At 61.4% G+C, this 18,571-nt stretch overlaps 1 protein-coding gene across 1 annotated transcript; it reads left to right on the top strand.

Annotated features, from left to right (window-relative positions):
• The first annotated feature begins 1,060 nt into the window (after positions 1–1,060).
• On the top strand, positions 1,061–16,599 carry ADAM8 (ADAM metallopeptidase domain 8). Its single transcript, XM_058810744.1, has 21 exons — positions 1,061–1,121; positions 2,140–2,246; positions 5,746–5,822; positions 5,981–6,059; positions 7,564–7,640; positions 9,141–9,327; positions 10,374–10,439; positions 10,527–10,595; positions 11,144–11,313; positions 11,399–11,480; positions 11,948–12,096; positions 13,097–13,274; positions 13,893–13,982; positions 14,171–14,366; positions 14,655–14,754; positions 14,820–15,006; positions 15,092–15,169; positions 15,248–15,332; positions 15,420–15,534; positions 15,615–15,828; positions 15,962–16,599. The coding sequence occupies exons 1-21, from the start codon at positions 1,061–1,063 to the stop codon at positions 16,115–16,117; spliced, it is 2,523 nt and encodes an 840-aa protein (XP_058666727.1). The 3' UTR covers positions 16,118–16,599.
• The last annotated feature ends 1,972 nt before the right edge of the window (positions 16,600–18,571 follow it).

The following is an 18,571-nucleotide window of genomic DNA, read 5'->3' as shown; positions in this document are numbered from 1 at the left end:
CTCCCAGTGCCCCTTGGACAGTCCCCAGTGCCCCATGGACCCCCCCCCAATTCCCCAGTGGCCCATGGACACGCTCCAATGGCCTTTGGACCTTCTCCAGTGCTCCCTCCCCAATGTCCCCCAGCCCCTCCAAGTGTCCCTGTGTACCCTCCCCGATTCTCCACGGAGCCCCGTGATTGCCCGGGGACAGTCCCCAAGGCCTCACAGAGCCCCACAGACCACCCTCAAATTCCCCGTGGGCACTCCCCATTTCCCTACGGACACCCCCGGTGCCCGCGGATCCTCCTCGATCCCCACCGGCTGCCCCCGGTGCCGCGGCCCCTCCTCAGTTCCCCATGGACGCCCTCAATGTCCCCGGAGCCCCCTCCCCACTCCCAGCAGGCAGCTCCCCACGCCCTCCCCGGTTCCCCGTGCCCCCATCTCCCTGTGCCCCCATCTCCCGGTGCCCCCATCTCCCTGTGCCCCATCTCCCGGTGCCCCATCTCCCTGTGCCCCATCTCCCTGTGCCCCATCTCCCGGTGCCCCCATCTCCCGGTGCCCCCATCTCCCTGTGCCCCATCTCCCGGTGTCCCCATCTCCCGGTGCCCCCCTCTCCCCATGCTCTCCATCTCCCGTGTCCTCATCTCCCGGTACCCCCATATCCTGGTTCCCCGTGCCCCCATCTCCCAGTGCCCCCATCTCCCGGTGCCCCCATCTCCCTGTGCCCCCATCTCCCTGTGCCCCTCATATCCCGGTGCCCCATCTCCCGGTGCCCCCATCTCCCGGTGCCCCATCCCCCGGTGCCCCTCATATCCCGGTGCCCCCATCTCCCGGTGCCCCTCATATCCCGGTGCCCCTCATATCCCGGTGCCCCCCTCTCCCCATGCCCCCATCCCCCGGTGCCCCCATCTCCCGGTGCCCCCATCTCCCGGTGCCCCATCCCCCGGTGTCCCCGCCGTTCCCCGCCGTGGGCGGCCCGTCCCGCCCGCCCCGCCCCGTCCCGTCCGGGCCGTGGGTGAGTCACGGCGGGCGGGGGCTGCCGGCGGCGCGGCGAGCGGGGGCACGGCGGGACCTCCGAGCCATGGCCCCGCCGCTGCTGCTGCCGCTGCTGCCGCTGCTGCTGCTGCCGCTGCCGGCCCGCGGTGAGCCGGGGTCCGGGAGGGCGGGCGGGCGCTTGGGGGGCGATGGAGGCACCGGGATGCGGGCACGGGGATGCTTTCCCCACGGAGGCGCCGGGATGCGGGCACGGGGATGCTCCGCTGGAGGGGGACGATGATGGGGAAGGGACGCCCGGGCCGGGCTCGCTCCCACCGGGATGCTCCCGGTGCCTCCCGGGCCGCGCGGGCGCCTCGGGAAGGCGACAGGAGGGTGACAGGGAGGTCCCCCCGGCCACCACTTAAACGCGGTGTCCCGGGACTCATCTGGCTCCGGGCGCCCTCGGAGGGAGCGTCCAGCGCCGTCCGACCGCGGCGTTCGGGGCTCCCGGGAAAAGCAGAGCGTTTGTGGCAGGAATTCTCCGCTCCGGCATCCAGGCAAGGCTGGGAGGGGGCTGAGCCAGCCAGGCACCAGCCGCGCTCCCCGGCAGCCCCCACAGCCGCCAGACGCCGAGTCACACGCGGTGCCATCACCATGGGGAGCTGGAAAACCTCTCCCTGTATCGCCGCACCGAGGATCTGGGATCCAGATCCCTTTTTGGGGTTTCCAGCCCCAAAGGGACTTGCTGGCTCTCAGGTGATGCTGAGAAACCCAGATCCCTTTTTGGGGTTTCCAGCCCCAAAGGGACTCGCTCGCTCTCAGGTGATGCTGAGCGCTCTGAGTTGCGTTCCCAGCTGATATTTGAGGATTTGCTCTTCGGGGTCATCCCAGCACCTTTACGCTGGCTGGTCTCGTTGTCCCCTAGCCTGACACCCGAGGGAGCGGCGTGTTGGACAGGGAGGGAGGGTTTAGGGTGGATTTCAGGGAAAGGCTCTTCCCCCAGGGAATGGTCCCGGCCCCGAGGCTGCCAAAGCTCCAGGAGGGTTTGGACGCCGCTCCAGGGATGCCCAGGGTGGGATTGTTGGGGGTCAGGAGCTGGGTCAGTGATCCGTGTGCGACTCGGGATGATATCCCGTGCCCCGGTGGTTCCCGGGCCTCTGTCTCAAATCCCTTGGGCTTTTCCAGGCTCCAGGGCCGGGCCGGAGGAGCTGCCGCACGTGGAGCGCTACGAGACGGTGCTGCCGCGGGAGCTGCCGGTGCCCCGGGCCAAGAGAGAGCTCTCCGCGCCTCCGGTGAGTCCCAGGGGAGGCGCCCGGGGGGATGCGACCGGCAGGGACCTTGTCCCACCACCGGCCTCAGAGCGGGACCCTGGACCAACATTTTGGCCAGACCCGCTCAGTCCTGCCCCCAAAAAATGATGTGCTGCCCCTTTCCTTGCCTTGGAGATGCCGGAGCAGTGGATCAGATCAGCTTTTCTGGGCAGTTTGGGGTTTAATCAGGACCTGCAGAGCGGGGCTGCTTTCTCCGGTGCTTTTTTTGGAGACGTGACCCAGCGGTGCCACCTCTTGCAGCCCTGCCGTGATCTGGTGACATCTGGTCTTTCCTTAAGGAGGGGTTTGCAGAGCCTCGTGGAGCTGTAAGCACTTTTCTTGCTGTGTTTGCTGAAGTTGGGGCTTTTTTTTTGTCCTCAGGGACGGAGAAATAAGAATCAGAAAGTTGCAGAAATCCACATGAAAGCAAAGCAGCGCTGTTTTTCTTGGGAAACCTGGCAATTTGGGGGAAGGAATGGGGTTTGAGTCAGGAGTTTGGAGTGCCTGACCTCAAAGTCACTTTCCTCATTGCCTCACAGCCAATTTTTTTGTTTTAAATTCCTTTTCTAGCCCCAAAAAGCGCCGATTTCAGCGCCTGGAGGCACGGAGGGACCGGGGACACGCATCCCCCAGTGCCTTACAGCACGTTCCTCTGTGATTCAAACCCTTCCTGATAAGCTAGCTTCAAAAACACTCCCCAAAGCATCTGTTTTCCCTGCTCCAGAAACCTAAACTTGTCCACGAGATAAACATTCCCCGGGCTATTTAGAGACGCCATCTGTGCCGGGCGTGCGCCGGCACCGAACCCTCGGCAAGGGGAGCTCTCCCACCCCGAGGGATCCCTCTGGAGAGGACATCTGCCATGAGCTCCGTGCCTGGGCACTGCCACGGGGGCCGTCTGATGGCTGGCACCTGGGTTTGGTCTTGGCTTGGGTGGTTCTTGGACATCCCAAACCTGCCTTGTTCAGGGTAGGGACTCTCCTGCTTTCCAAGACCTTGGAAAGAGGTTAGGTTTGCTCTCCTGGTCATCTGGGTGGAGAAGAAGCTCTCAGCAAGGTTTGGCCACCACCAAGCCCATGTGAGACGGAGATGGGTGGGCTCCACACTGGCTCCTCCTGTAGCCAGGATGGATGCAGACCACCAGGAGCTGGTTCTGGGGCTGGAGTGGTTGGGACACATGGGATTGGTCCAGCAGGTAGAGGTTGAAGCAGACCAGCAACCCCGAAGTTCATCCCTGCAGGCAGGGTGGAGCCCTGGGGTCTCCTGGTGCCACCCTCCCCACCAGCCCAGCAGGGAGAATGGCACAGCCAGGATCTTCATGGAGAGGGCTCTGGAAAAGTGTGCAAGGCCTCTTGGCTCTTCCCAGCTGAGTTGGGGTGGGATGGGACATCCCAATCACATCCCTATCCCATCCCCATCCCATCCCATCCCCATCCCATCCCATCCCTATCCCATCCCATCCCCATCCCATCCCATCCCCATCCCATCCCATCCCATCCCCATCCCATCCCATCCCATCCCATCCCATCCCATCCCATCCCATCCCATCCCATCCCCATCCCATCCCATCCCCATCCCCATCCCCATCCCCATCCCATCCCATCCCATCCCATGCCATCCCATCCCATCCCCATCCCATCCCATCCCATCCCATCCCATCCCATCCCATCCCATCCCATCCCCATCCCCATCCCCATCCCATCCCATCCCATCCCCATCCCATCCCATCCCCTCCCCTCCCATCCCATCCAATCCCATCCCATCCCATCCCCTCCCCTCCCATCCCATCCAATCCCATTCCATCCCCATCCCAATCTCTCCGAGTCTCTCCCTGGGAGCAGCTGGCAGAATTCCCTGTCCTGTGCTGTCCCTGTGCTCTGCTGAGCTGGCTCACACGGCCAGGCCGATCTCGGGGCTGCTCCCAGAGCTTTCCCATCTGGAGCCCTTGCCCAGCCCGTGCTGGTGAGGCCGGGCTGATTCACAGCAGCTTCTGCAGGACGTTTATTTGAAACTTGCCCTGCGGTCGTCTCCCTGACCCAGCAGCCCCTTCCAAGAGCTTTCCTGCCGTTCCTTCAGAGCTCTTCGGGCCTTGGGGCTGCCAACAATAACAAAGGATGGCTTTGTTGGGACAGACGCTGTTCATGAGAGAGGAATTTCTGTGGATGCAAACCAGGGAGAGCGAGGGCAGCTGAGTGCCAGGCAGAGCCTCTCACCTGGCCCTGCTGCTGGCACTGAGTCAGCAGAGCTCTCCACTCAGCCTGGCTGCCTCCAGGGTGCAGATCATCCCCTCGGGAATGCTGAGCCATGGCATGACAGCCAGCACTGCCACCCTCCCCGGGGAGAGGCAGCACACCTCATCCCTGAGGAATGCTGGCCCCATGGGAAAGGCTGGCTCTGCCTTTGGCTGGGCTCTCTCCACACCTGGATTGGCAAGAGATGAGGATCTGCCCTCAGGAGAGGTGGATGCGCCCTCAGGAGAGGTGGATGTGCCCTCAGTGGAGGAGGATGTGCCTCAGGAGAGGTGGATGTGCCATTGGGAAAGGTGGATGTGCCCTCAGGAGAGGTGGATGTGCCCTTGGGAGAGGTGGACGTGCCCTCAGGAGAGGTGGATGTGCCCTCAGGAGAGGTGGATGTGCCCTCAGTGGAGGTGGATGTGCCATTGGGAAAGGTGGATGTGCCCTCAGGAGAGGTGGATGTGCCTCAGGAGAGTGGATGTGCCATCAGGAGAGGTGGATGTGCCATCAGGAGAGTGGATGTGCCCTCAGGAGAGTGGATGTGCCATCAGGAAGTGCCCTCAGGGGAGGTCTCGGGTCCCTCTGGCAAGGGCACAGCCTGGCACAGGACCGTGGCTCTTTCCCAGTGATTCCAGCGGGATGGAGGCTCTGCAGGTGGAGATCTCAGGATGACCCAGAGGGAAACACTTTTCCTGTAGGAACATCTCCATCCTGGGGGTTCAGGGCTCAGCTGGCAGAGCCGCCCTGGCTCGCTCCCACTGGGATTGGGGACGCAGCGATGCCAAAATGTGCTCTGAGGCCGAGGGGAGGCAGTTCCCCAAACGTGCTGTGGTGTGTCAGATCGGGCAGGCAGGAAAAAGTTTCTGCTGATAAGAGCCACGGGGATCTTTGTGGTTCAGCTGGTGAGTAAGAGCTGAACTCAGACCCCAAAAAAGGAGCTCTGTGCCTGGTGAGGAGGAAAGCTCAGTCCCTGGCAGGGCCATCTGCAGCCATGTGTCAGACACGGGAAACCAGACTCTGCTGACTCGTCTCCTTGCTGGTGGCCTGTTCCCCGGCTCAGGATGTGTGGGGATTTGCCTGATTGCCCACAGGCTCTCTTCCTTCTCTTCTGATTTCCTGTGTCTTTGCTGCGTGCCCGCAGGCTGAGCAGCTCCCTCAGCAGAGCAGCCCCTTTCTGGGCAGGATGGGGCCCCTCTGGAGCGGCTCTGGAGCTGCTGAGGCTCTGACGGCTCCTCTCTCTCCTGCAGAGCACCTACCCAAGCCATGTCCTCTATGGCATCCGTGCCGAGGGCAGGGAGCACCTCCTGTGGCTGGAGAGGAACAGGTGAGGGCAGGGTGGGGGTCCCTTCTCCTGGTGTCACTGCACTGCTGAGCTCAGCTCAGCCCAGAGCGCTTTGTCCCCTCCTTGCCAAGCCCACCCGGGGGTGTCACAGCCCCCAAATGCTCCCCCAAAGCTGCTGATCTCCCCTCCCCACCCCGCAGGGCCCTGCTGGGGCAGCACTACACCGAGACTCACTACTCTGCAAACGGCTCGGAGATCACGGAGCAGCCGGACACACAGGTATGGCCTGGGGACACACAGGTATGGCCTGGGGACACACAGGTATAGCCTGGGGGACACAGGTATGGGCTGGGGACACACAGGTATGGGCTGGGGACACACAGGTACAGCTGGGGACACACAGGTATGGGCTGGGGACACACAGGTATGGCCTGGGGACACACAGGTATAGCCTGGGGGACACAGGTATGGCCTGGGGGACACAGGTATGGGCTGGGGACACACAGGTACAGCTGGGGGACACACAGGTATGGGCTGGGGACACACAGGTATAGCCTGCGGGACACAGGTATGGGCTGGGGACACACAGGTATGGGCTGGGGACACACAGGTACAGCTGGGGACACACAGGTATGGCCTGGGGACACACAGGTATGGCCTGGGGACACACAGGTACAGCTGGGGACACACAGGTATGGCCTGGGGACACACAGGTATGGGCTGAGGGACACACAGGTATGGGCTGGGGACACACAGGTACAGCTGGGGACACACAGGTATGGGCTGGGGACACACAGGTACAGCTGGGGACACACAGGTATGGGCTGGGGACACACAGGTACAGCTGGGGACACACAGGTACAGCTGGGGACACACAGGTATGGCCTGGGGACACACAGGTATGGCCTGGGGACACACAGGTACAGCTGGGGGGCACACAGGTATGGCCTGGGGACACACAGGTACAGCTGGGGACACACAGGTACAGCTGGGGGACACACAGGTACAGCTGGGGACACACAGGTACAGCTGGGGGCACACAGGTATGGGCTGGGGACACACAGGTATGGGCTGGGGGACACACAGGTATGGCCTGGGGACACACAGGTACAGCTGGGGACACACAGGTATGGCCTGGGGACACACAGGTACAGCTGGGGACACACAGGTATGGCCTGGGGACACACAGGTACAGCTGGGGACACACAGGCACAGCTGGGGACACACAGGTATGGGCTGGGGACACACAGGTACAGCTGGGGACACACAGGCACAGCTGGGGGACACACAGGCACAGCTGGGGACACACAGGTATGGCCTGGGGACACACAGGCACAGCTGGGGACACACAGGTATGGCCTGGGGACACACAGGTACAGCTGGGGACACACAGGTATGGCCTGGGGACACACAGGTATGGCCTGGGGACACACAGGTATAGCCTGGGGGACACAGGTATGGGCTGGGGACACACAGGTACAGCTGGGGACACACAGGTATGGCCTGGGGACACACAGGTATGGCCTGGGGACACACAGGTATAGCCTGGGGGACACAGGTATGGGCTGGGGACACACAGGTACAGCTGGGGACACACAGGTATGGGCTGGGGACACACAGGTATGGGCTGGGGGCACACAGGTACAGCTGGGGACACACAGGTATGGGCTGGGGACACACAGGTACAGCTGGGGGACACACAGGCACAGCTGGCTGGGGGGAGCAGCTCTCCCACCCCTGGGGTGCCAGGGCAGCCCCACAGCTGTGCCCCCTGTCCCTGCAGGATCACTGCTTCTACCAGGGCCACGTGCGGGGACAGCCCGACTCGGCAGCGAGCATCAGCACCTGCGCAGGGCTCAGGTGAGTGGAGCCCTGCTCGGGCTGGGGACAGCTGGGGACAGCTGCCAGCCTGGGCACAGGGCACGGTGACACGGGGGGACAGAGCCACGGTGAGCCAGGGTGGCAGAGCTCCGGTGAGCAGAGTGACGGAGCCCTGGTGAACAAGGGTGACAGAGCCCAGGTGACCCAGAGTGACAGAGCCCCTGTGAGCCAGTGACAGAGCCCTGGTGATCCACTGACAGAGCCCTGGTGACCCAGAGTGACAGAGCCACGGTGACAGAGCCATGGTGACACAAGGTCACAGAGCCCAGTGACCCAGGGTGACAGACTCCCAGTGACAGAGCCCTGGTTACCCAGAGTTTCAGAGACCTGGTGACACAGTGTGACAGAGCCCCTGTGAGCCGGTGTGACAGAGCCCTGGTGTGACAGAGTGACAGAGCCCTGGTGAGCTGGTGTGACAGAGCCCTGGTGACAGAGCCCTGGTGACACAGGGTGACAGAGCCCCAAGGACCAGAGTGACAGTGCCCTGGTGACAAAAGTGACAGAGCCCCAGTGTGACAGAGCCCCGGTGTGACAGAGCTCTGGTGACCAGAGTGACAGAGCCCTGGTGACCCAGAGTGACAGAGGCCTGGTGAAATGGTGTGACAGAGCCCCTGTGAGCAGAGTGACAGAGCTCTGGTGACCCAGAGTGACAGAGCCATGGTGACACAGGGTGGCAGAGCCATGGTGACACAGGGTGACAGAGCCCTGGTGACACAGAGTGACAGAGCTCTGGTAACCCAGAATGACAGAGCCCTGGTGACACAAGGTGACAGAGCCTAGTGACCCAGGGTGACAGACTCCTGGTGACAGAGCACTGGTGACCCAGAGTTTCAGAGCCCTGGTGACACAGAGTGACAGAGCTCCAGTGAGCAGAGTGACAGAGCCATGGTGACCCAGGGTGACAGAGCCATGGTGATCCACTGACAGAGTCCTGGTGAGCCCCAGTGTGACAGAGCCCCAGTGACAGAGCCCCGGTGAGCAGAGTGACAGAGCCCAGTGACCCAGGGTGACAGAGCCCCAGCTCAGCTTTCCCTGCGGAAGGGACAGTGACATCCCTGTTCCTGCTGGAGCTGCTGCCCCCGGCAGGAAAGGCTCCCGGCTCTTTGGGGTGAGAGTGGAGCCCTGAGCCCCCCGGAGCTCCGGGCAGGAATGCCCTGGCTGGATCCATCCTTAATTAAAGGATCAGCTGCCGAAGCCCAGGACATTCCTGCTGCCTGGAGCACTCCCAGTGAGTGACACTTGTGCTGCTTGTCCCCTCCCAGCCCTGCAGCCGCTTTGGCAGCTGCGTTTATTGGGAATCCCAGAACGGTTGGGGATGGAAGGACCTTAAAGCCATGGGCAGGGACACCTTCCACTAGACCAGAACAATCCCAGGGATGGGGCACCGACCACGGGCACTCCTGTAGATCTGTCCGTGGGCTGCCTGTCCCCCAGCCTGACGCCTGCCCTCTGTCTGTCTGTCTGTGTGTCCGTCCCCAGCGGGTTTTTCCGGGTGAACGGGACCACGTTCCTGCTGGAGCCGCTGGACGGGGCCGTGGCCGGCCGGCACGCCGTGTACCGAGCCGCTCGCCTGCGCGGCAAGCGCGGCACCTGCCGGGAGCCCGGCGCCAGCCTGCAGTACGACCGAGAGCCACAGATCCCCGCGGCCATGAAGCTCTACCGATGGGTACGGATGGGATGGGATGGGATGGGATGGGATGGGATGGGATGGGATGGGATGGGATGGGATGGGATGGGGATGGGATGGGATGGGATGGGATGGGATGGGATGGGATGCGATGCGATGCGATGCGATGCGATGCGATGCGATGGGATGGGATGCGATGGGATGGGATGGGATGCGATGGGATGGGATGGGATGGGATGGGATGCGATGGGATGCGATGGGATGCGATGGGATGCGATGGGATGCGATGGGATCCCTGCTCCTTCCTGAGCCTGTCCTGGGAGGGAGGAAGGGGTTCTGAGCATCTCTGCCATGATCCTGTCCCATGGGGTGGTGTCAGTGCCCCAACACAGGGTTTGTGGTGGGAAGAGGTCCCTGGATCTTGTGCCATGAGCAGGAGCATCTGTGATCCTGCAGAGCCTGGTGGGGTATCCTATGGCATTTGCTGGCAACCCAATGAGGTGTGAGAGAGTGATGCTTATCTTCCTATCAGAATTATCATCTTATCAGAATTAACATCTTATCAGAAGGCTAATTAATTGCTTTATTATACTATATTATTCTATACATCTAAAAACTGAACCTCCAAGCACTCCACTCTGCACACAATGCACAGAAGCTCATGACTGTCACCCCACAGTCCTGACACACACTCTTGGCCCTAACAGGCCTTGTAGCAAAACCCCATCACTTTGGGTAAACAATCCCCATATTGCATTCTGTTTCTGCACAAACACAGGCACAGCAAATGAGATAAGAACTGTTTTTCCTTTCTCTGGGGTTCAGAGAATGTGAATCCCAGAAATATTCTTGGGAAGAATTGTGCCTTGCTTTTCTCTGTGAGGAGAAATGTGGGGCTGCAGCATCCCAGCATCCGCAGGCTGGAAGAGGTCTGTAACCCAGCAAAACAACATCCCAGAGCTGAGCTAGGAGACCTGCTGACCTTGGGAGGCCCTCCAGGATCCAGCACACTCCCCCATGGGATGTGGGGCAGCTGGTGGCTTGGCAAGCTGGAAGCTGAGCCCTCCTTTCCTCTTCCCTCTCAGAAATCAGGTCCGGTCCAAAAAGGTCCCCGGTACGTGGAGCTGGTGCTGGTGGCAGACAACCAGGAGGTAAAGTGGGCAGAATGGTGCTGGGGGTTTGCTGTCACACCTGCAGTGGGGAGCTCACCTGGGAGCCTCTCTGTGTCCTCCCCACAGTTCAGGAAGCACAAGGACCTGCGCACGGTGCAGAACCGCATGAAGGAGATCGTGAACCACGTGGACAAGGTGAGCCCAGGGCTCTGGATCCCCCTCCCAGCTCCGCTGTGGGCACAGGGGAGGTGGCACAGAGCCTGGCACGGCTGGGGTGGTGGAGCTGGAGCCAACCTCAGCCCCACAGAGTGACCACATCCCTCCATGTGTGACCCACCCCAACCACATGTGCAACGTGGACATGAGTACTCAACTCTGTCCACAAGGGAAATTTTGTCCTGTAACCCCTGGGAGCCCATCCCGTGGCCACTCTCAGGCTGCTAACAAGGGGAGGGATGCACTGGGCCATGCTGACTTTCCTGGTGGCTTTGCTCCAGCCCCAGTTGTTGGTTAGCAGTGTGGGAGACACACCCCAGCCTCCACCAGCCAAGAGAGAGCCCAGAGGTTTGGGGGGCAATCCTGTGTCCATGGCCACCCCAGCTGGTGTCATTTATTGAGGTGACAGAGGTGACATTGCTCAGTGAGGAGCGTCCTGGGCTGGGCTGCAGCTCCTGGGGCAGGTGGGACCTCCCTGCTCTGCTGCAGCCCCAGTCCAGGCTCCCTCTGGCTGTGTCCCACCCCAGCTGTACCAGCCCCTCCGCCTGCGGGTGGCCCTCATTGGCCTGGAGGTGTGGAACCACAGGGACAAAATCACCGTCAGCCCCAACCCCGAGGTGACCCTGGACAACTTCCTGCACTGGCGGGAGTCGGAGCTGCTGAGGAAGAAGCCCCACGACAACGCCCAGCTGATCACGTAAGGACATGGTGGGGGGACACCTCCCTGTCACCCTCCCAGGGCAGGTGGCCATGGTGGCATCTCCATCATCTCCATCCCACAGGGGCGTTGACTTCCATGGCAACACCGTGGGGCTGGCCAAGAAGCTGGTGATGTGCACCAGGGACTCGGGCGGCGTCAACCAGGTGGGTGCTGTGCCCTGCCCTCCCTGCACTGCCACCAGGGCCACCCCCTCCTCCAGCTGTCCCCCTCTGCAGCCTCACAGCTGGATTTGGTCCCTGGCATCTCCATCCCCTAAGTGACTGATGCCCAGAGAGGTGCTGGGCTGTGGACACACAGCTGGGTACCTGTGGTACCTTTGGTGCACTTGGGAAGCCTCCCAGAAAAGCTCCATGGACACAGGAGCTGGGATTTTAGGAGTCTGTCAGGGACTGGCTGTGCTCCTCCTCTGGGACCTGTGATCCCCCAGAACCACCACAAAGAATCACTTTTGGAGCAGTCTAAGCTCACTGTCAGCCCTGAGAGACCAACCTGGGCCTCTTGAGGGACCATGTCCAACTTGTGTCTTCCTTTACCTGAGCGTGGCAGTGTGAGGAGACACATGGAGAAGCCAGAAGGGCCCCTAACCCAGGCTGGGCTCCTTGTCCCACAGGACCACAGCACAAACCCCATCGGAGCTGCCTCCACCATGGCCCACGAGCTGGGGCACAACCTGGGCATGTCCCACGACGAGGACGTCGCCGGCTGCCGCTGCCCTGTCCCCAAAGCTGACGGGGGCTGCGTCATGGCAGGGAGCGTGGGGTGAGTGAAGGGGACAGGGGGACATCCCTGGGCTGCAAAAACACCCAAAGGCAGGGTGTCCTGAGGGGGTGGAACCAGTGAGATGGTCAGGTCTGGGTGGACATTTCACCCCACCTCACGTCACTGCATATCATTGTCACTGCTTTGTAATGAAGGGATGGGACTGTTTTCAGGCTCAGAACCATTTATTGCTCAGATAAACATCAGTTTCCGAGGCTGTGAGATTTTAGAGGAGCAAGCACTCAGCCATAGCTCAAAGCAGTCACAAGTTCCTTGTTACAAGGCAATACAGAACTTTCTAACCCAATGGACAGATGCCACAAGGTTCATTTTGCTTTTCTAACTCATCATCTTTACTTCCCTGTGGATACTTTTGCCCAATGGCCTTCTGCCACACTTATATGCTTCTATTATAACTTCTAAACTCTCAGTTCACCCCATACAATCATACCCTACCTTATAAACCCTTCACCATCTTATCAATGCAGTTTTCTATATTATAAACCCTTCACCATCTTATCAATGCAGTTTTCTATATTATAAACCCTTCACCACCTTATCAACAGTTTTCTACATTATAAACCCTTCACCATCTTATCAATACCGTTTTCTATATTATAAATACTTTACCATCTTATCAATGCAGTTTTCTACATTATAAACCCTTCACCATCTTATCAATACATTTTTCTATATTATAAATACTTTACCATCTTATCAATACAGTTTTCTACATTATGAACCTTTCACCACCTTATAAGTGCAGTTTCTCACTTAGGGTACAGAAACACAAGTTTATTATTTTTCTGCTTAATGTCTGTATATTTTATTTTTATATCAATCCAAGCTTCTCCCAAGGCCGCAGATCAACCCCTTCAGTGCCTGTGGCAGTTCCTATTTTTCCGATTCCCATGACCACAGATGCTTCTGAGTGGATGGGTGTCCCTCCCGCTGCCCCCGGGGCTCTCTGCTGACCGTGTCCCGTTCTGTGCCCCCGCAGGCTGGTGTACCCCAAGCTCTTCAGCCGCTGCAGCGAGCAGGACATGTGGCAGTTCCTGGGGGACCCCCGCACCAGCTGCCTGCTGAACGCGCCCCGCGCCGACGAGCTCTACGGGGGCCCGGTGTGCGGGAACCAGTTCGTGGAGCGGGGAGAGCAGTGCGACTGCGGCACGCCCCAGGTGGGGATGCCCTCCCGAGGTGGCCAGCAGGGACCTTAGAGCTGTCTGGTTCCTGATGCTCCTGCCAAAAAATAACCGGCGGAGGATGTTCGTGTGTGCCCCCGCTTCGTGTGGCTGGCTGTGATTTGAGCCTAGGAAATATGGACATCCCCTCGTGTCCTCCAAAGGTGTCGTCCCTCCAGGAGGGAACATCAGGGCAGGCTGTTCTTTCAAGAGTTGTGCTCAGCTGCTCCTCACCCCTACCAGAATGTTGGAATTAAGACAGACAGACAGACAGACAGACAGACAGACAGATAGGCAATGCCTCTGGGATCAATCCCTGAATGTTCCCTGCCCCAGGGAGCACAGAAATCCTCACTTTTTCTCCTTGTGCAAAGGGAACCAGCTCAGGCTCCATCTTTTGAAAAACTCCTTTCTGGCCCTTTGGTTTGGTGTTGGTAATGGAGATAAAGAGGCAGCAGGAATGTCCGTCCCCACCTGGAATGTTGTTGTGGTTTTAGCCCGTGGTTTAACCCTGCTATGGGCAGCTGGTGACTTAGCAGCCTGGTCCCCTCGGAAAGGAAGGAAAGGGTCCTTCAGGGGCTTCCAGGAGGGTTTAATTCCATCCCTGTCCCGCAGGAGTGCTCGGACCGCTGCTGCAATGCCACCACGTGCCAGCTGAGAGAGGGAGCCGAGTGTGCCCGCGGGGAATGCTGCCAGGACTGCAAGGTACTGCCGCCCGAGGGAGCAGCTCCGCAGGCTCCTAACCCGGGGCAGAGCCGGTCCGAGCCCTGGCGGAGCGGCTCAGTCGGTAGCCGAGCGCCTGGATCCAGGGTGTGCTGGGAGGCGTTTCCCAGAGCGGTGCCTGGAGAAGTGAGAGCATCCAGGCAGAGCTGACCCCGCTGCTCCCCGTGCAGGTGAAGGCTGCAGGGACGCTCTGCCGGGCCAGCAAGAACGACTGCGACCTGGCCGAGCACTGCAGCGGCCTGAGCGCCGAGTGCCCCGAGGATGTGTTCCAGGAGAACGGCATCTCCTGCCAGCACGGCAGCGGCTACTGCTACAACGGGGCCTGCCCTTCGCACGGCGAGCAGTGCCGGGCGCTCTGGGGCGCAGGTAGGGCCCCTTCCCTTCCCTTCCCTTCCCTTCCCTTCCCTTCCCTTCCCTTCCCTTCCCTTCCCTTCCCTTCCCTTCCCTTCCCTTCCCTTCCCTTCCCTTCCCTTCCCTTCCCTTCCCTTCCCTTCCCTTCCCTTCCCTTCCCTTCCCTTCCCTTCCCTTCCCTTCCTCCTGCCCCACCAGCTGCGGGATGTGCCTGCAGCCCCCGGGCCAGCGCATCGCCCGGCTGTGGTCCCTTATTGCACCCCAGGATCCCAAACGGGATGACATTTTCCGTGTGTCCCGCAGAGGCCCAGGTGGCTCCCGACGTCTGCTTCAAGCAAAACAGCGAGCAGCACGTTCACCTGCACTGCCTGACCGAGTACGGCAAGCAGCCCTGCAGCCCCAAGTAAGGACGGGGGTGCGGGGGAGCCCCAGCCCGGCCGGGCCGCGCTCACGGCTCTGTCCCCGCAGGGATGTCAAGTGCGGCACGCTGCTGTGCCTGAGCGACAAGACCCAGCCCATCCTGGGCACCGGCTACTACTCCTTCGGCTACTACTTCGGCCGCTTCAAGTGCAAGGCGGTGATCGCGGGCAGCGACGCTGGTGAGGCGGCCAAGCTGCGGCTGGTGCCCACCGGCGCCAAGTGCGGCGAGGAGATGGTGAGAGCCGAGCGGGGCCGTGCCGGGCCGGGCAGGGTGAGCACCGGCCCCGGGACAGCCTCAGAGCCCCCCTGTCTGCCCCCAGGTCTGCTACGCCGGCCGCTGCCAGAACCTGCTGGTCTACGGCGACAAGAACTGCTCGGCCAAGTGCAACAACCACGGGGTAGGCGGTGCGATGGCCCCTCCCGGAGGTGCCGCTGTGGCACTGCCACCGCCCTGACCCGCTCTGTCCCCTCCCCAGGTGTGCAACCACCGGCGCGAGTGTCACTGCGACCCGGGCTGGGCAGCGCCCTACTGCGAGCAGGAGATTTCGGGCATAGCCGCAGGTGGGTGCCGAGGAGGGGGCCTGGGGAGGGGGCTGGCACCGCTGCCGGGTGCCGCTCCTTCACCAGAGCCCGGTTTGGTCCCCGCAGGCAGCGGCGGAGCGGTGCTGGCGGCCGGGCTGGCCGTGCTGGCCCTGGCCGGGGTCGGGCTGGCGGGCGGCGCGGTGCTCCTGAGGGCCAGGGCGGCGCGGCGCTCGCACAAAGGGTAACTCATTCCCGTCCCGGTGCTGGGGGCTGAGCTCCAGGGGTGCCCGAGCAGCCCCTCATGGTGCCCGTGTCCCACAGGAGCTCCAGCGGGACTCCCTCCGGCCTGGCCAACCCGCTGTTCCTGGAGGGCGGCCGGGCGCGGCCGGGTCGCCGGCAGCTGAGCCGCGGGGACATCGGCCAGCCCAGCCTGCTGAGCAGCACGGCGGCCCCGCGGGTCACCCGGGCTCACAGCCCCGTGCTGGCCCCGCGGCCACCGGGGCCGCCTCGGTGCCTCCCGGAATGGCCCCCGCAGGTAACCCCACCTTCCCTCTCGATGGCCCCAGTCCCACCTGTGCGGTGGCTTGGGGGGGATTGGGGACCCTTCCTCCCCCCTGCCCCTCCGGGTCCCTGCCCAGGTGAGGCAGTCGGGTCTCTCCTCTCGCCAGGCGAAGCCGAAGCCGCCCAGCAAACCTCTGCCAGCGCTGAAGGGCAAAGCGCCGAGCCAGGGCGAGGGGCCGCCGGTACCGACCCTCCCACCGAGCCCCTTTCAGCGGTGTCCCCCGCCCAAGGTGGCCCTGAAGCCGCCCCCGGGCAGGAGGTGACCAAGGATGCTGCGAGGAGCGGCACCGCTGGCGGGTGGCACCGCTGGGGAGCCATGGTCTCGCTGCCACCCTTACTTGAATCGCCGGCCGGAGCCTCGGGCCGTGCCCGGGCTGGGCACCAGTGTTTACAGATCCTCGAGTTGTGCCTTAATGGACTCGGCAGCCTCAGGGGGAGCCGCCAGCCGGGGCTTCCCAAGGAAACCAGGAGACGGGACAATGCCAGCTCCTGGTTTGGGGCACCAACCCACGCTGGCCCAGGCTCTCCTGTGCCCTGGGAGCTGCTGCCTTCTTTCCCGACGTCCTGAATGTGTCCTGGAGCTCCTGGCACCATGGGGCAGGAAGAGAACAGCTCCGTGGGGACCTGCCCTGGCTCTGTGGGGACATCACACAGGGGAATGTCACCCAGGTCAAAGCTGGGCTTGGCCTCCCCACGGGGCCTTTATCTCTGGAGTTATTCCTTAAGTGTTCAAAAGGGAATTCCCTGGGAGCCGTTTTACTGCAGCCATTTATTTATGACCCTCATGTGACCATTTTGAGCCACTTGCTGTAAAACCAGGCCTCCCATTTTTGATATAATTTAGGTTCAAGGCTTTTATACCAATAAAGACTGAAGGAAGAGGTGTCATGGGGTGTGTGTGGGCAGGAGGGCACAGCAGGGTGGCAGCAGGCAGGGAGCTGTGCGGGGATCACGGAATGGGGAAAGGGTGGAGCTGAACTCCCCACTCCAGGGCCAGAGCCACAGGGGACAAATTGCAGCACATTTTGCCAGGCAGGCAGAGCCAGGCTGCCCCAGGATGCTGCAGGGAGTCCCCTCATGCTCAGCACCATCCTGGCTGTCCTGGCTTTGGGCACAGGCTCCCAGGGTGGCACTCACTGCAGCTGAGGACATCCACACCATGCAGTGCTGCTGCAGGGGCACAGGTAGAGGGGTCCCCCCACTTCGTGTGCCACCAGCCCTAGGACACATAAAACCATCCCAAAAAAAATTGGTAACAAAATAATTTTATTCTGCTTTATCAAAAGAACTGAACTGTGAATGTAAACCTGACCGGATGTATCGTGTTTCCTCAGGGAGATGTGCATCCAGGGACAGACCCCTTTAGTCACAGGCCCACACGGGCCATGGGAGCAGAGAGAAAAGCCAGTTCCATCCCAAATCCTGGCTGCAGCCACGTCCCTGCTCACAGCTGGGGCTCAGAGGGCAGCACAGCCCACGCCAGGGTGACAAAGCCGTGGCCACCCCTCCTGCACACACACGCTGGGGCTGGGGAAGCAGGGCAGGGTGGGGAGGCTGCTGCAGAAGGCACTGGGCATCACACATGCTGCTGCAGGAGCTGGGACATGGGGGCATCCCCTGGGGTCCCTCAGGCCATGTGGGGAGGTGGGAGATGCACACAGAGGGACACTGAGCCAGTGACAGCCACTCAAGGCAAAGCCACGGCTCAGGGAGGCACAGCCAGGCTCGGATCCAAAGGGAAGCTGCTCCTCCTGCCCTGGACATCCTGCTCTGATCACTGCAGGAGAGCTGGGAACTGCCTGGGTATCGCTGCCAGCAGTGCCCCTCTGCCCTTGTCACCTCCAGGCTGGCAGAACCTACTCTGCCCAGCCATTCCTGATGCCCAAAGTGCCCAGCCCCAGTAACACATGGAGGAAATCATGGACACCACACTCCTGCCAGCATTGCCTCCAGCAGTGCTTCCAGCCTATAAAGCCAGCTCTCATCCCAAAATCCAACCAAAGCAGTGCTGGGGTGAAGGGAGCTCTGTGCCAAGGGCCTGCTGCAACACTGAGGAGGTGCCAGGGCACAGATGAGACTACACTGCCTCCTCAAAGCCATCCCACAGCAAAAAAAGGGACCCTGCAAGCCAAGCAGCACTTCCAGGAGACATTTCAAACACTATGAGACACACTGCCACCCCCTCTCTGCCCTGCTCCTGCCATGGCTGGGCTGGAAGAGGAGCTGGGATCCTGCAGCAGAGCATCAGCTGAACCTTGGGAGTCTGCAGGCAGACAGAGAACAAGAAAGACCACCCAAAACTGCTGTGAAGTCCCAGTTATGTCTGAAAGGGCAGGGCCAACACAACCCAGAGATGGAGGAGGGCAGCCAGGGCAGGAGCAGGGACAGCAGGAGACTGTCCATGTGCCACTGGGGACTCTGCCACCCCTGAAGCCCAGCCACACAGGGTGGGGACACCACCAGCACAGGCAAAGCTGTTTTGGGTTCAATGTTTCTCCAAGGCAGCAGTTAAACACATCCCTCACCATGAGGCTGCAGATGGAGCCAGGGACAGAAGATCCCAACAGGTCAGTGGCCAGAGTGTCACCAGCCCCTCCAAGGGTGGCATGGCTGCTCTGAGGGGACAGGACAGCAGGAGGGATGCACAGCACAGGTCTCTGAACATGCAGCAGGCAGTGCTGGGTGCTCCCAGCTGGAGGATGGCATTCCAGCTCTCT

Source organism: Ammospiza caudacuta, chromosome 9 (genome assembly GCF_027887145.1).
Source record: "Ammospiza caudacuta isolate bAmmCau1 chromosome 9, bAmmCau1.pri, whole genome shotgun sequence".
Taxonomy (NCBI): domain Eukaryota; kingdom Metazoa; phylum Chordata; class Aves; order Passeriformes; family Passerellidae; genus Ammospiza; species Ammospiza caudacuta.
Note: the sequence above shows the minus strand (reverse complement) of the source record. Positions and strands in the feature narration are given on the sequence as shown.

Coding starts and splice junctions, on each gene's coding strand:
- ADAM8 (XM_058810744.1), top strand. CDS start 1,061: ATGGCCCCGCCGCTGCTGCTGCCGCTGCTGCCGCTGCTGCTGCTGCCG. Junction 1,122..2,139: donor GCTGCCGCTGCCGGCCCGCG/GTGAGCCGGGGT, acceptor GGGCTTTTCCAG/GCTCCAGGGCCGGGCCGGAG. Junction 15,535..15,614: donor GCGCGGCGCTCGCACAAAGG/GTAACTCATTCC, acceptor CGTGTCCCACAG/GAGCTCCAGCGGGACTCCCT.